Source organism: Hyperolius riggenbachi, chromosome 4 (assembly GCF_040937935.1).
Source record: "Hyperolius riggenbachi isolate aHypRig1 chromosome 4, aHypRig1.pri, whole genome shotgun sequence".
Taxonomy (NCBI): Eukaryota; Metazoa; Chordata; class Amphibia; order Anura; family Hyperoliidae; genus Hyperolius; species Hyperolius riggenbachi.
In genome coordinates, this window is record NC_090649.1 from 468,805,684 (window position 1) to 468,820,857 (window position 15,174).

A 15,174-nucleotide genomic window follows, 5' to 3' on the forward strand; every position below is an offset into this window, starting at 1 on the left:
TAGTACACCGCTCGCTCAGCCAGACTATATACCATTGTTTACTGACACTCTGTGTACACCGCTCAGCCAGACTATATACCATTGTTTACTGCCACTCTGATTCTGCTGGGAACAGTAGTACACCGCTCGCTCAGCCAGACTATATACCATTGTTTACTGACACTATATAGCAGACTATATAGCATTGTGTGTACACCGCTCAGCCAGACTATATACCATTGTTTACTGACACTCTGTGTACACCGCTCAGCCAGACTATATACCATTGTTTACTGCCACTCTGATTCTGCTGGGAACAGTAGTACACCGCTCGCTCAGCCAGACTATATACCATTGTTTACTGACACTCTGTGTACACCGCTCAGCCAGACTATATACCATTGTTTACTGCCACTCTGATTCTGCTGGGAACAGTAGTACACCGCTCGCTCAGCCAGACTATATAGCATTGTGTTTACTGCCACTCTGTGTACACCGCTCAGCCACACTATATAGCATTGCGTACTCTGCCAGTCAGTGTGTATATTGCTGGGATCAGTAATACTCCACTCACCGTCAACCACTATATGAGCTCAACATGAGTTCCCCAGAGACCTCCGCTGTGAGCAGCACTCCCAACAACAGCAACAGCCAACGCCCCACGCAAGCTATAACATCCACCCCAGCAGCCAGTGGTCAGCAGCAGCCCTCCCCGGAGGAGAACGTTGTGTCCATCAGTCCGTCGCCAGAGCGATTAATGAGGGCTGCCATTGAGGAGATGATGGGGCCTGATGTGGAGGAGGAGGTCTGGCTCAGGCCAGCATCCCAAGTTAATGTTGAGGACGATGAGGGGTCTGTGTCTGGGGATGTTGGGGTGGCAGAGGTGGTGGGTGGGTCAGACTCAGGAGAAGAGTTGTATGATGAGGATGATGATCGGGACCATCTGTATGTGCCTCAGAGTCCGACCCCGGAAAACATGTTGTATCGTGTGTTTAGGTACTAAAATCTGCGTTCCCTCCCAGTAGTGTTGGGCGAACAGTGTTTGCCACTGTTCGGGTTCTGCAGAACATCACCCTGTTCGGGGTGACTATATAGCAGACTATATAGCATTGTGTTTAATGCCACTCTGTGTACACGGCTCAGCCACACTATATAGCATTGTGTTTACTTCCACTCTGTGTCTGCTGGGAACAGTAGTACACCGCTCACCCGCCACTGTATAGCATTGTGCTCTGTGTCACTGCTGACAATAGTGGTACACCGCTCACCCACCACTGTATAGCATTTCTGTACTGCCACTGTACTGCTGCCAGTCAGCGTGTACTTTAAGGATAAGTGAAATGAGGAAGAAATCCGGTGAAAGAGGGAGGGGCAAGGGAAGAGGTGTTTCCCCTGACGGTTCACGTACAGGCCACAGGGGAGCACCCAAGAAAACCCACTCAATACTGCCCATGTTGTCCAGGACAACAACCCTCACAGATCCAAAAGAACAGGACCAGATAATTACTTGGATGACCTCTCAAGCGTCCAGCAGTGGGTTAAGCAGCACCAGCACATCACGCACGAGGTCCGAGTCCTCAGCCAGTTAAAGTCTGGGCTTTCTTTGAAGACTGCACTGAGGATGTTACCATGGCGATTTGCAAGGTGTGCAAGACCCGCCTGAGCAGGGGGAAAAGTATTAACAACCTCTCCACCACCAGCATGAGCCGCCACATTCTATCCAAACATCCCACTCTGTGGGCAAACACGGCAGGACAGGGTACCACCAGCAACACTGCCTCCCTTGGGTTCACCAGACTCACCACCAGACCCGCCTCAGCAGCAGCAGTAGCCCAGCCATTGCGTGGTTCACAACATTCACAAACATCAGACGATGCTGACACTGTCCCTTTCCGGACTAGTGCTCTTGAGGTCTCCCAGTGTTCATCAAACACAACAACCAACAGCCCTTCGGTGTGCAGCGCTACGGTTGAGTTGTCTGTCTCTGAGATGTTTGAGCACAAGAGGAAATTGCCAGCAAATGACCCCCGGGCCGTGGCAGTAACAGCCAGCCAGCATAGCCAAGCTTCTGGCCTGCGAAATGCTGCCATATCGAGTGGTGGAGACAAACAGCTTCAAGGGCATGATGTCAGTGGCCATCCCACGTTACGTGGTTCCCAGCCGCTACCACTTTGCGCGCTCTGCAGTGCCTGAGTTGCATGAGCACGTGGTCAGCTAAATAACCCGAAGCTTGAAGAATGCCGTTGCCTGCAAGGTTCACCTCACCACTGACACCTGGACGAGTGCGTTCGGCCAGGGTCGATACATCTCCCTTACCGCGCACTGGGTGAACCTTGTGGAGCCTGGCAGCGATTCCTCACCTGCTACGGCGCGGGTGTTGCCCACGCCGCAAACAGCTGGATAACAACAGCAGCACCTACCTCTCTGACTCCTTCTCCTCCAACGCATCTCAAAGCTGTACCTCATCCGGAAATGCTAACCCAGCACCAGCAGCAGTAGGATCGTGGAAGCAGTGCAGCACAGCTGTTGGCATGCGTCAGCAAGCGTTGCTGAAGCTGATCTGCCTTGGGGATAAGCAGCACACAGGGGAGGAAATTTGGAGGGGAATAAAGGAACAGACGGATTTGTGGCTGGCACCGCTGGACCTGAAACCGGGCATGAAGCTAGACACCTGGCACGAACTGGCAATGTACGCAATAGAGGTGCTGGCTTGCCCGGCAGCCAGCGTTATGTCGGAACGCTGTTTCAGTGCTGCCGGAGGCATCATCACAGATCGGCGTATCCGCCTCTCCACAGAAAATGCAGACCGTCTGACTCAAATTAAAATGAATCAATCCTGGATTGGAAACGACTACGCAACACTCCTGGACCCCAACCAAGTAACATGACCGATGAACATCTGGGATGGTTTAGCGTTTCCGGTCCCTGTTTATTGAACCTCTCATCTGTATTACATTTATGACTGCATGGCGGCAAAAAGCATTGCTGCTATATCCGCACGCTTTTTGTCCTCATGCAAGGCCTGGGTTGTTGTGTCTCACAAAGCGTGGCCTTCTCCTCCTGCGCCTCCTCCTGTTCCATCACGTGTGCTGCTGCTGGGTTAGCGTTGCCGCGTGGTCCCTGTTTATTGAACCACTTATCTTTATTACATTTATGACTGCATGGTGGTACAAAGCATGCTATCCGCACGCTTCTTGTCCTCATGCAAGGCCTGGGTTGTTGTGTCTCAAAGCGTGGCCTTCTCCTCCTGCGCCACCCTCCTCCTGTTCCATCACGTGTGCTGCTGCTGGGTTAGCATTACCGGTCCCTTTTCCTGGAACCTCTTATATGTATTACATTTATGACTGCATGCCGACAAAAAGCATGTTACCTGTGCAAAGAAAACAGACATTTCCCGCATTTAAAAGACAGTTTTCCCTTTGAAACTTTAAAATCGATTTTCTCAAAAACTATAAGCTCTTTTTGCTAAATTTTTTTTTCCTCTTGTACCCACTCCCAAGGTGCACATACCCTGTAAATTTGGGGTATGTAGCATGTAAGGAGGCTTTACAAACCACAAAAGTTCGGGTCCCCATTGACTTCCATTATGTTCGGAGTTCGGGTCGAACACCCGAACATCGCGGCCATGTTCGGCCTGTTCGGCCCGAACCCGAACATCTAGATGTTCGCCCAACACTAATTAGCACTCATCAGGCAATGTCTATGGGCAACTGACTGCACTCAGACCAAAGGGGGCTGAATAATTACGCACACCCCACTTTGCAGTTTATTTGTAAAAAATGTTTGGAATCATGTATGATTTTCGATCCACTTCTCACGTGTACACCAGTTTGTATTGGTCTTTCACATGGAATTCCAATAAAGTTGATTCATGTTTGTGGCAGTAATATGACAAAATGTGGAAAACTTCAAGGGGGTCGAATACTTTTGCAAACCACTGTAAGTTAGTAATCTGTTTACTAGCTTACAGTATGCAGTATATACTAAACCAATGTCCCCTGACTCTTAATCTTGCCATTGTCGGTGGCAGCGAAGCAGTTAACAGTCTTTGGGTAGGAACACACTAGGCAGTGCAGTAAAGGTCGCGTTTTGCAGAATATGTGTTTGTGCGTTTTTAGTCTGTTTTCCGTCAGTTTTCTGTTAGTTTGCGGTTTTATCCTGCACCTGCGTTTTTCTTTCATTTTGTGTGCGTTTTAATGTGTTTGGGGTTCGCATATATATTTATTTATTTATTGTATTTATAAAGCGCCAACATATTACGCAGTGCTGGACATTAGTTTAGGCTACAGACAATATTTAGGGGTGACATACAGCAATAAGACCATACAGGAATTCAAGAAAACCAGATCACACAGCACAGTATGAGTACAAGGTAATGCTTAGTCACTGGATGGAAGCATGGAGATTAGGCAAGTCGAGTTCACTCAGATCCATAGGATGGGTGCACAGTAATGGAGGTGCATGATCAGGTAGGACACAAAAGGAGGAGGACCCTGCCCAAAGGCTTACAATCTAGAGGGAGAGGTAGGGGACCAGAGTTAAGCTGCGGGTTTAGAGCACTAGTAAACAAACATTCTACAGAGATCACCTGACAGGACTAAATATGTGGCCATCTTTGATACATTTCAACAATCATTTTGTTACACAACCCCACACCCCAGCTTAGTGTGAAAATGCAGAGTATAGTGCAGCAGAAGCTGTGCTCTCACCTCTCTGCTGGAGATCAGTGCTGTGCTTTGCCTGTCCACTCACCACTAGTGCCCAGCATCTCCTACCCTATGTAGTGTAATTATCCATTAGGCGCTACATTATTATTATTACATAAGGAGAGTTAGGTGCCAGCACTAGAGGGAGCAGAAAACAGACAGGATGGTGGCACAGGCACAGCACTGGACCCCAGAGGGGAGGTTAGAGCACAGCCTCTGCTATGCCATACTCTGCTTTTACACACTGGACTGGGGGAACACAGGAGGGGGACAGGAACAGATAGTGGGACAAGGGGACAGAGGGAGGCACAAAAGAGGACAGAAGCAGGCACAAAGTGGGACAGAGGGAAGCAAAAATGGATGTACACAAATCTGGATCATCCACAAGGCAACTTTGGAAGGTGCCCAGGGCCTGAAGATGGTCTAGGGGCTCGGTTTATGCTAGCCCCCAACAAATCATACCAAAAAAAGCTAAATGGCTATCAAGGATGGGCCCAAAGTCGTTGCTTGCCTAGGGCACCATTTCACCTTAATCCATCTCTGGACGCCCAGAAGGGCAGAGGCGGCACAGGGGGACTGAAGGTGACAGAAGGAGGCACAAGGGGACAGAAGGAGACACAGGGGGGCAGAGGGGGCACTGGGGACTGAAGGAGGCAAATCACCTGTGGGGTGTGGCTTAATTTGGGGGGGGGGGTTAATCAAGGGCATGGTACCCCACAGGACCAATGGCACTCCAAGCAGTGACCTGAATTGCCTATGCCTAAAAACGCTCCTGCTTCAGAGTTCTGTGATTGTGATAAAATTAACGAGTTGCAGTAATGCGGCATTTCCATGGAAATATGATTACTGAGATCACTTTCTGATTTCTTCGGCAAGCCCATTTCCATTTGGAAATGCATACATTTAATTTCCCCAGAATCCGAATGAGCATCCCTAGTAGTGTTGGGCGAACAGTGTTCGCCACTGTTCGGGTTCTGCAGAACATCACCCTGTTCGGGTGATGTTCGAGTTCGGCCGAACACCTGACGGTGCTCGGCCAAACTGTTCGGCCACATGGCCGAACTAAGAGCGCATGGCCGAACGTTCCCCGAACGTTCGGCTAGCGCTGTGATTGGCCGAACGGGTCACGTGGTTCGGGCCCGAACGCGCTCTGATTGGCCGAACGGTCACGTGGTTCGGGTAAATAAATACCCGAACCACGTCATATCTCCTCCATTTGTCTGTGGGTTTAGCTTTGGGTAGGCAGGCAGGGTAGTTCGCTCTCCAGCCACGCTAGCCAGGGTCCCCCCCAGTCATTGTGTGTCGCTGCTGGGAACAGTAGTACACCGCTCGCTCAGCCACACTATATATAGCATTGTTTACTGCCACTGTGTACCTCGCTCAGCCACGCTATATATAGCATTGTGTTTTCTGACACTCTGTGTACACGGCTTAGCCTGGCTATATAGCATTGTGTGTACTGCCACTGTGCACCTCGCTCAGCCACGCTATATATAGCATTGTGTTTTCTGACACTCTGTGTACACGGCTTAGCCTGACTATATAGCATTGTGTGTACTGCCACTGTGTACCTCGCTCAGCCACGCTATATATAGCATTGTGTTTACTGCCACTCTGTGTACACGGCTCAGCCAGACTATATAGCATTGTGTGTACTGCCACTGTGCACCTCGCTCAGCCACGCTATATATAGCATTGTGTTTTCTGACACTCTGTGTACACGGCTTAGCCTGACTATATAGCATTGTGTGTACTGCCACTGTGCACCTCGCTCAGCCACGCTATATATAGAATTGTGTTTACTGCCACTCTGTGTACACCGCTCAGCCAGACTATATACCATTGTTTACTGACACTCTGTGTACACCGCTCAGCCAGACTATATACCATTGTTTACTGACACTCTGTGTACACGGCTCAGCCTGACTATATAGCATTGTGTGTACTGCCACTGTGTACCTCGCTCAGCCACGCTATATATAGCATTGTTTACTGACACTCTGTGTACACGGCTCAGCCAGACTATATAGCATTGTGTGTACTTCCACTCTGTGTACACCGCTCAGCCAGACTATATAGCATTGTGTGTACTGCCACTGTGTACCTCGCTCAGCCACGCTATATATAGCATTGTTTACTGACACTCTGTGTACACGGCTCAGCCAGACTATATAGCATTGTGTGTACTGCCACTCTGTGTACACGGCTCAGCCAGACTATATAGCATTGTGTGTACTGCCACTCTGTGTACACCGCTCAGCCAGACTATATAGCATTGTGTGTACTGCCACTCTGTGTACACGGCTCAGCCAGACTATATAGCATTGTGTGTACTGCCACTCTGTGTACACCGCTCAGCCAGACTATATAGCATTGCGTACTCTGCCAGTCAGTGTGTATATTGCTGGGATCAGTAATACTCCACTCACCGCCAACCACTATATGAGCTCACCATGAGTTCCTCAGAGACCTCCACTGTGAGCAGCACTCCCAACAACAGCAACAGCCAACGCCCCACGCAAGCTATAACATCCACCCCAGCAGCCAGTGGTCAGCAGCAGCCCTCTCCGGAGGAGAATGTTGTGTCCATCGGTCCGTCGCCAGAACGATTAATGAGGGCTGCCATTGAGGAGATGATGGGGCCTGATGTGGAGGAGGAGGTCGGGCTCAGGCCAGCATCCCAAGTTAATGTTGAGGACGATGAGGGGTCTGTGTCTGGGGATGTTGGGGTGGCAGAGGTGGTGGGTGGGTCAGACTCAGGAGAAGAGTTGTATGATGAGGATGATGATCGGGACCATCTGTATGTGCCTCAGAGTCCGACCCCGGAAAACATTTTGTATCGTGTGTTTAGGTACTAAAATCTGCGTTCCCACTTCCCAGTACTGCCCGCAGTGCCCGGGTCCACGGATCCATATAATTTTTTGGGCAGCACTATCAAACTGTGGTACTATGAGTGAGTTGCCATGGTCCTTCTGTGCTGCCTGTCACACTCACCGTCTGTCTGCAGATGGATTGTTCAACACAGCTACACCATCTGACATGTAGTCCTGGACCTTGACCATCTTCTCTAGGCGATTGGTGTTGGAGGACGTGGAACTGCCCGATTGCTGTTCTGTGGGCTGCTGCATGGGTGTCAGAAAATGTTCCCACTCCAAGGACACTGCCAATACCATTCCCTTTTGGGCACTAGCAGCAGCTTGTGTTCTTTGCTGCCCTCCTGGTCCTCCTGGGTTTGCTGAAGTCAGTCTGTCGGCGTACAACTGGCTAGAGAAGGAGGAGGATGTCAATCTCCTCTCTAAAGTCTCCATCCTCAAGGGCCTGCTGGAATTGTTCCATTTTTGACCTGTCTGACACTTTCTTCAATCAGTTTTTTAACATTGTGTTTGTATAAACTGGGTATAAACCCAGTAATTGGAGTTGTCCAGATTCCAGAATAATGAATAATAATGAATAGTGAATAATGCGCGGACCGCGTTCAATGCAGTCTAGCATGAATTGAGCCATGTGTGCCAGAGAGTCCTGCCAGACTCCTCTATCTTCATGTTCTTGTAAGCGTTGTGATTGTTGTGATGCACCATATTCATCACCAGCATCACTTTCTTCCTCTTCTGCTGTCCTTTCCCGCTAAATTGTGGAAGTCCAACGTGCACCGCTCTGTCCCTCGGCAGTGGGGGCATCCAATTCCTGCTCCAACTCCAGCTGTTCCTCGTCCTGTTCTTTGTCATAGCTGGGACCAGCGTTTCCTGAGGCAGTTTGCCTGATGTTGGTATCATCACGCTGATCGTTTTCATCTTCAGAATCCCCCACTTGCATCATGCCAGCGGTTTCCATCTTCAACATTGATTTCTTCAGTAAACACAGCAGTGGTATTGTAATGCTGACTGTAGAGTTGTCACTGCTCAGTCACGCAATGTGGATTGCTCAAAATTTTGGAGGACTTGGCAGAGATCCAACATGGTGGCCCAATCAGATCCACAGAAGCTTGGTAGCTACTAGCTGCTGGAATGCGCCTCGGCACTGCGCAAAAGCGTGCTAGCATGTGCAGCGTAGAATTCCAGCGCGTAGGCAGGGACATCACCCAGCGAGCGATGGTGCGCTAGATTGAAGCGCTCCTGCATCTCTTGGTGAGTCCTTCAGAAGCGGTACTGGACTTTTAACAATGTTTTTTTTTTTTTCCTTCAACAGAAGATCTGCCACGTTGGAGTGAGGAGGACGCCGCCGACCCCGACACCAAGCTGAACCCCGGCGAACTCCAAGCAGAGGATCTTCAGGAACCCTCAAGGCTTTGAGCAAGCTGAGGAGGATCAGCAGTCCCGACGAGACCTCTCCTCATATGCGACTGAGTGCAGTGGAGCTCCCCAGAACAACCTCTCAGTTGTCACTTTGTCACTGGTCACTTTGTCACTTGTCACTTTGTCATTTTGTCACTTGTCACTTTGTCACTTGTCACTTCTCACTTTGTCACTTGTCACTTTGTCATTTTGTCACTTGTCACTTTGTCACTTCTCACTTTGTCACTTGTCACTTTGTCATTTTGTCACTTGTCACTTTGTCACTTGTCACTTCTCACTTTGTCACTTGTCACTTGGTCATTTTGTCACTTGTCATTTTGTCATTTTGTCACTTTGTCACTTTGTCACTGGTCACTTTGTCACTTGTCACTTGGTCACTTGTCCAGATGATCTCGGTACACCTCCTGAGATTCAAATTCCTGCACACATTGCTCTGGGATTTGGGTGTGATGAATGATGCATCTAACTGGCCACCGGAGGCAATTAAGGCCTTCAAAACATTGAAAGCAGCTTTCTGTTCCGCCCCCATTTTGCGTCATGTTGAGTTGTTGACGTCATGTTCATCCTCGGCCTCGCATTTCAGTGCGAGGTGCATTTTCCACAGAAAAAGGTTGTGAATCCGGGCACAACATTTGTGGCTGTTCCATTGACCTTTCACAGGTAGAAGATTGTGGGGGTGGGAATAGCTCCTCCGAATAGCCCATTGTGTCCTAAAACTACTCATTGCATTGCTTTGCGCACACATTTTTTTGTCCTCATGCAAGGCCTGAGTTGCACCTGAAAGCGTGGCCTTCTCCTCCTGCGCCTCCTCCTGTTCCATCACGTCTGCTGCTGCTGGGTTAGCGTTGACGCCCGGTCCCTGTTTATTGAACCTCTTATCTTTATTACATTTATGACTGCATGGCGGTAAAAAGCATGCTATCCGCACGCTTCTTGTCCTCATGCAAGGCCTGGGTTGTTGTGTCTCAAAAAGCATGGCCTTCTCCTCCTGCGCCTGCTCCTGTTCCATCACGTGTGCTGCTGCTGCTGGGTTACCGTTACCGGTCCCTTTTCCTGGAACCTCTTTTCTGTATTACATTTATGACTGCATGGCGACAAAAAGCATGTTACCTGTGCAAAGAAACATGACATTTTCCACATTTAAAAGACAGTTTTTCCTTTGAAACTTTACAATCAATTTTCTCAAAAACTATAAGCTCTTTTTCAAATATTTTTTTTCCTCTTGTACCCACTCCCAAGGTGCACATACCCTGCTAATTTGGGGTATGTAGCATGTAAGGAAGCTTTACAAAGCACGAAAGTTCGGGTCCCCATTGACTTCCATTATGTTCGGAGTTCGGCGCGAACACCCGAACATCGCAGCGATGTTCGGCGAACGTTCGCGAACCCGAACATCTAGGTGTTCGCCCAACACTAATCTCTAGTCTGCATGTCAGATATCAGAGGGAGCAGGACTGTGTTTTCTGTAGATAGAGATTTAGATATAGGCATACGTATGTGTTTTTTTGTCGCCGGTGAGCTGTGCGCAGGGGGAGCCGAATAATGGCTCCCCCCTGACGCCGCTGAAATCCCCGGCGGCGTAAAATACTATTCCCTCTCTGAGTCGTCACAACTCAGAGGGAGATATAATTCAGGGTCTTGTGATCGCGGGAACCCCACATTTTCTTTATTTGACGCAGTATAAAATTACTGCTACGGTGCCACCTAGTTTTGGTGCTTGGCAAATGAGCAGTGGTGTAGCAATAGGGGGTGCAGAGGTTGCGACCGCATCGGAGCCCTTGGGCCAGAGGGGCCCCGAGGAGCCCTTGCTCAACCACAGTATTAGCTATTTATTGGTCCTGTGCTTGTAATAATTACTTCTATAGATGCTTTCAATGGTAGTTATCATCAACAAGCTGTTCCCCATTCCTTTCTTGCACCTTTGACACTGTACTGTCCTTGGCAGGTTTTGGTGCACCTTATCAATTGTTACATATAGAGTGCTTGTGGGGCCCCATGTAAAATTTGCACCGGGGCCCATAGCTCCTTAGCTACGCCACTGGCAATGAGCCAAAAGCACCTGCTTTGAGGGCCTCAATTCCCTAAGCAGTTTAGACTATTCTACTGTTTTAGTCTACTGATGGTTTGGTGTAAACCTGCAATCAGTTGCATCAAAAGGGAATTCGCTAATAATTACCGAATGTTTTAGACCTGGTTTTAGACCTGGTCTAAAACATTCGGTAATTAGGTCTAATTTCCGTACGATGTCTAAAGATACGAGTAGCTATGACTGAAATCCTTCTCCTCTGATGAGCTCTCCTCTGGATACAATTATACTCCTGCATAATGAATTCAAAAGGTTCCATCCTCCCATCTAAAATACCTCACAGAAGTACTTTACCGACAGAAATCAGCTGGTCTAATCTCTGTCAGAAAAAGTGGGCGTGGTTACTCCTTGTTTGCCTTTGTGAATCGTGTAATTACTGAATGTTTTAGACCAGGTCTAAAAACAGTTCTAAAACATTTGGTAATTATTAGTGAATTCCCTTTTGATGCAACTAATTTACACCAAATCATCAGTAGACTAAAACCATCAGCAGAATAGTCTAAACTGCTTAGTGAATTGAGGCCATAGAGTGATCAAAAATGAAACACATATAAAAACAACTTTCAATTTCTCTTTATGAAGACCTTTCTCATTATTCTGTGAATCCAACCTACTTATGTTTCTTTATTTTATCATATTCACTCATGACCTGGATTTGGGGATGTTTGTAAAACCGACTTTACTTACGGACCAAACCAAAGGAAAGATGGTGAAGGCGAGTTACTGTTTTTTGCTTACTCTGTGATTTTGTTGGTGGGATTAGCGGGCCTCATCTGGAGCCGATAGCTGGGCAAGCCAGGGGCGTTATTTCGAACTGGTGTAGGCCACACAACCTGAAGACTGGTTGGACTGGCAGATGAAAGCCTCGGAGGCAGTACGCCATCTGGAGCTGCCGGGGAAAAAAAAGAAAAACCATGGATGAATTGGAGCAGAGGAAACTAAGAGGAACATATGCTGGATAGAATTGAAATGCTTCATATGCTGGAAAAAAACTTCTCCTCAGGATCAACAGCAACGTTAAAATGGACCATTTAATTTAATGTTTTACTGCTGAAGTGCCTTCATACCAAATCTTATTTCAGCGTTACCACAAGGCTAACAGGGTTAAAATAATACTGAAAGGATTTTTTACCTATAGCGACAATTTTATTCTCCATGCAGATAAAGATATTTTATGGGACATTACGTTTAAAAAGTAGCTTTTCAATGCAAACAAAGCGAAGAGTAAACATATGATGGATTTTTGCCTCTGGAAAGACAGTTTTTTCCCCCCTCTGTCCTTATGCCTTCACTTCACGACACTACTACGGAATGTATAATTACCGCTAACATCTGTGTGACTAAGCCATACGGAATCACCAGCCGTTCACTCCGAACGTACAGTACAAGTGTGGGGATAATTTAACCGGTTGAATGTATAAAGTAGGCGTCTAAAAGGAATTAGAGAACTTTACTCAAATGCAGCTCTGGTGGACAAGGACAAATATTGGTCATCTATGATTTAAAGAGTACCTGTTTTAGTCATGGTGAATGAGGACCACCAAGATTTTGCAAGGAATTAAAAGGACCCCCAAAACCCTCAACTTAAAAAAGTACCATATTTTTTGCAATATAGCACGCTCCAGAATATAAAACGCACATAGGTTCAGAGGACAAAAAACAGGAAAAAATATATACTGTGCTAAACTTGGTCCGTCTACGGTGCAGGGGCATTTTGTAGATGTTTTCCCCCCAATTAATGTGTCCCCTTTGTACTTCTCATGTCACCCTGTGTTTTACACTGACCCCTTTGCGCCATCTTCTGTCCCCCTTGTGTCTTCCTCTGTGTCCTCCTCCGTGCCCCTTTTGTCGTCCTCCGTGCCCCTTGTGCCCTCCTACATTCCCTTTGTGCCCCCATCCACCCCCTGTGCATAGTTAAAAGCAGAGGCCCCCTGATCTTATACATCGCTCCCGTGGTGATCAGAGACAGCTCCTCTCCCTCACTGTTCCCCTAGTGCTGGTTGGGTGTAATGGCACGATAAGCAGGAGCCGACACTAGGGGAACAGTGATGGAGAGGAGAGGTCTCTAATCGCCATGGGAGCCGATGGACCAGGTGAGATGCGCTGCCACTGCTTTTAACTATGCACAGGGGAGCAGAGAAGGACACAACGGGGAACAATACAGGGAATCCCCGACATTCTGTCGCTTCGTATTGGCATGCATTCATTAGTCAGGTACTCGCTGTGTTTGGAATAGACGCAGTGATCTTTCCTCCCCATTTTGGGGGGAGAAAAAGGGTGTCTTATATTCTGAAAAATACGGTATGCTAAATATAAAATGGCTTTCATCAAATGCAAGGTATTTTCAAGTATTCAGCTTTGTGTGAGCAACTCCCATGGGAACTCCCATGATGTCACACTGAATAAGTAAATCATTCTTGATGTCCCTTCAAATTATAAACACATCCAGATTAGCTGGTTTACAGTTCGTCCATGGCTTCTTAATTTTACACATATAATTAACCCTTTCCAATATTCTTTTTGAGATCACCCGCATCCCCCCCTAGCACTTACTTTTATATCCGGTGTGTAGGGGGGGTGTGGGTGATCTCTTCTGGGCCATTCCAAGGTAGCCTTTGAAGTCACCACCTCCTCGCACGAGGGGGCAGAGCTGACATGCGCGCTCTACCTCTGCCCCACAACACATGTGCGATAGCATCATGCTGGAGGGGATCGAGGTGTCCAACTTAGTCCAACATGTCCATCTGAGTAGTCCAAATGCTCCCACATAATATTTAAAATATGTGGCACAGTGGCACGCCGTGGTGCCAGAGTTGATCAAAATGTCAGACTTAATCTGGCACTTTGATTTAAAGGGCCTGATGCCATGTCAGATTATATCCCATAGGGGCGCCTCCAGAGACATAGACCTAGTCTGACACCCAGGGCCGGTTTAAGCAAGGGGTCCCCTTACAACTCCCCCCCTCCCCCCCCCCCCCCCCCCCCGGAAGTAACTGAACCTGCTGGTAGAGGGAGAGACAGGATATAGATACATACTTCCGTCTCCGTTTCGGTTCCAGCATCTGTCTCCTCGGAGACGATTCAGACGAACCGAACCAAACCGTTTGGAGGAGACAGACGCTGGAACCGAACCGCTTGGAGGAGGTATGTACATAGATCATGTCTTTCACTCTGCCAGCAGATTCAGTTACTTACTTGACTGCCTGCACAGGGCCCTGGGGAGCAGGATGAGCAAGGAGAATGTAGCAGGGTCGGCGCTGTTGGTGCCTCAGCAGAGCCCCGGGCAAATGCCCCCCTTTGCCTCTATGATAGCGCCGGCCCTGCTGACACCTAGTCTGAGCTGGGGAGAATGGCCCACTGTTGGACTAAGTATGACAGTGATTCAGAAAGGGTTAATCCAATCTTTTCCAAGCTCGTTGGTACTCATCAATGTATGATTCATATCAGGTCCGGCATTTTGGGGGAATTTTTTTCAATTTTTTTTTTTCCAAAATCAAAAATAGCGTTTTTTGATGCCAAAATTACTTTGGAAAATATGTAACACTGTCCCCCAGGTTAATTTTGCATGGGAGCTCCATTGTGACTATAACCGGCCCTGATTGACACGGCTGTATGGTAGGACTTGCTAAACTAGGATTTTTGGGGGGTAGACTGGAACGAATTGGGCACGTGTTCTCATCCAATTAGTGGACCCGACCAATTGTTTCAGACGAATTGCATGTATCAGATCAGTCGGTTGGTTGCTTGGGAAAATAGAAACATACAGACAAACACAAAAACAGACAGGTGGACACACACACACACACACACACACACACACACACACACACACACACACACACACACACACACACACCCACACACGTGTGCACACACACCCATATGTGCATGAGTACACATAGAAAATTACTCAGAGACACAGACACCTTCACAAACATACAGACAAACACAAAGACAAGCAGGTGGACACAAACACATGCACACACAGATACACACACATACACACACATAGGCACAGACACACAGATACAGAATCACACATAGGGACACACACATAGGCACACACAGGCACACACATAGATACAGAGTCACACATAGGCACACACACACA

At 48.0% G+C, this 15,174-nt stretch overlaps 1 protein-coding gene across 7 annotated transcripts in view; it reads right to left on the reverse strand.

Annotated features, from left to right (window-relative positions):
• The window catches only part of USH2A (usherin), a 1,078,291-nt gene that overhangs the window by 432,344 nt on the left and 630,773 nt on the right, over window positions 1-15,174 (reverse strand). For all 7 annotated transcript variants that reach the window (XM_068232882.1, XM_068232881.1, XM_068232884.1 and 4 more), the window contains one exon: window positions 11,802-11,952. In XM_068232882.1, coding sequence (XP_068088983.1) covers window positions 11,802-11,952 — 151 coding nt within the window. The remainder of the gene's footprint in view (window positions 1-11,801; window positions 11,953-15,174) is intronic.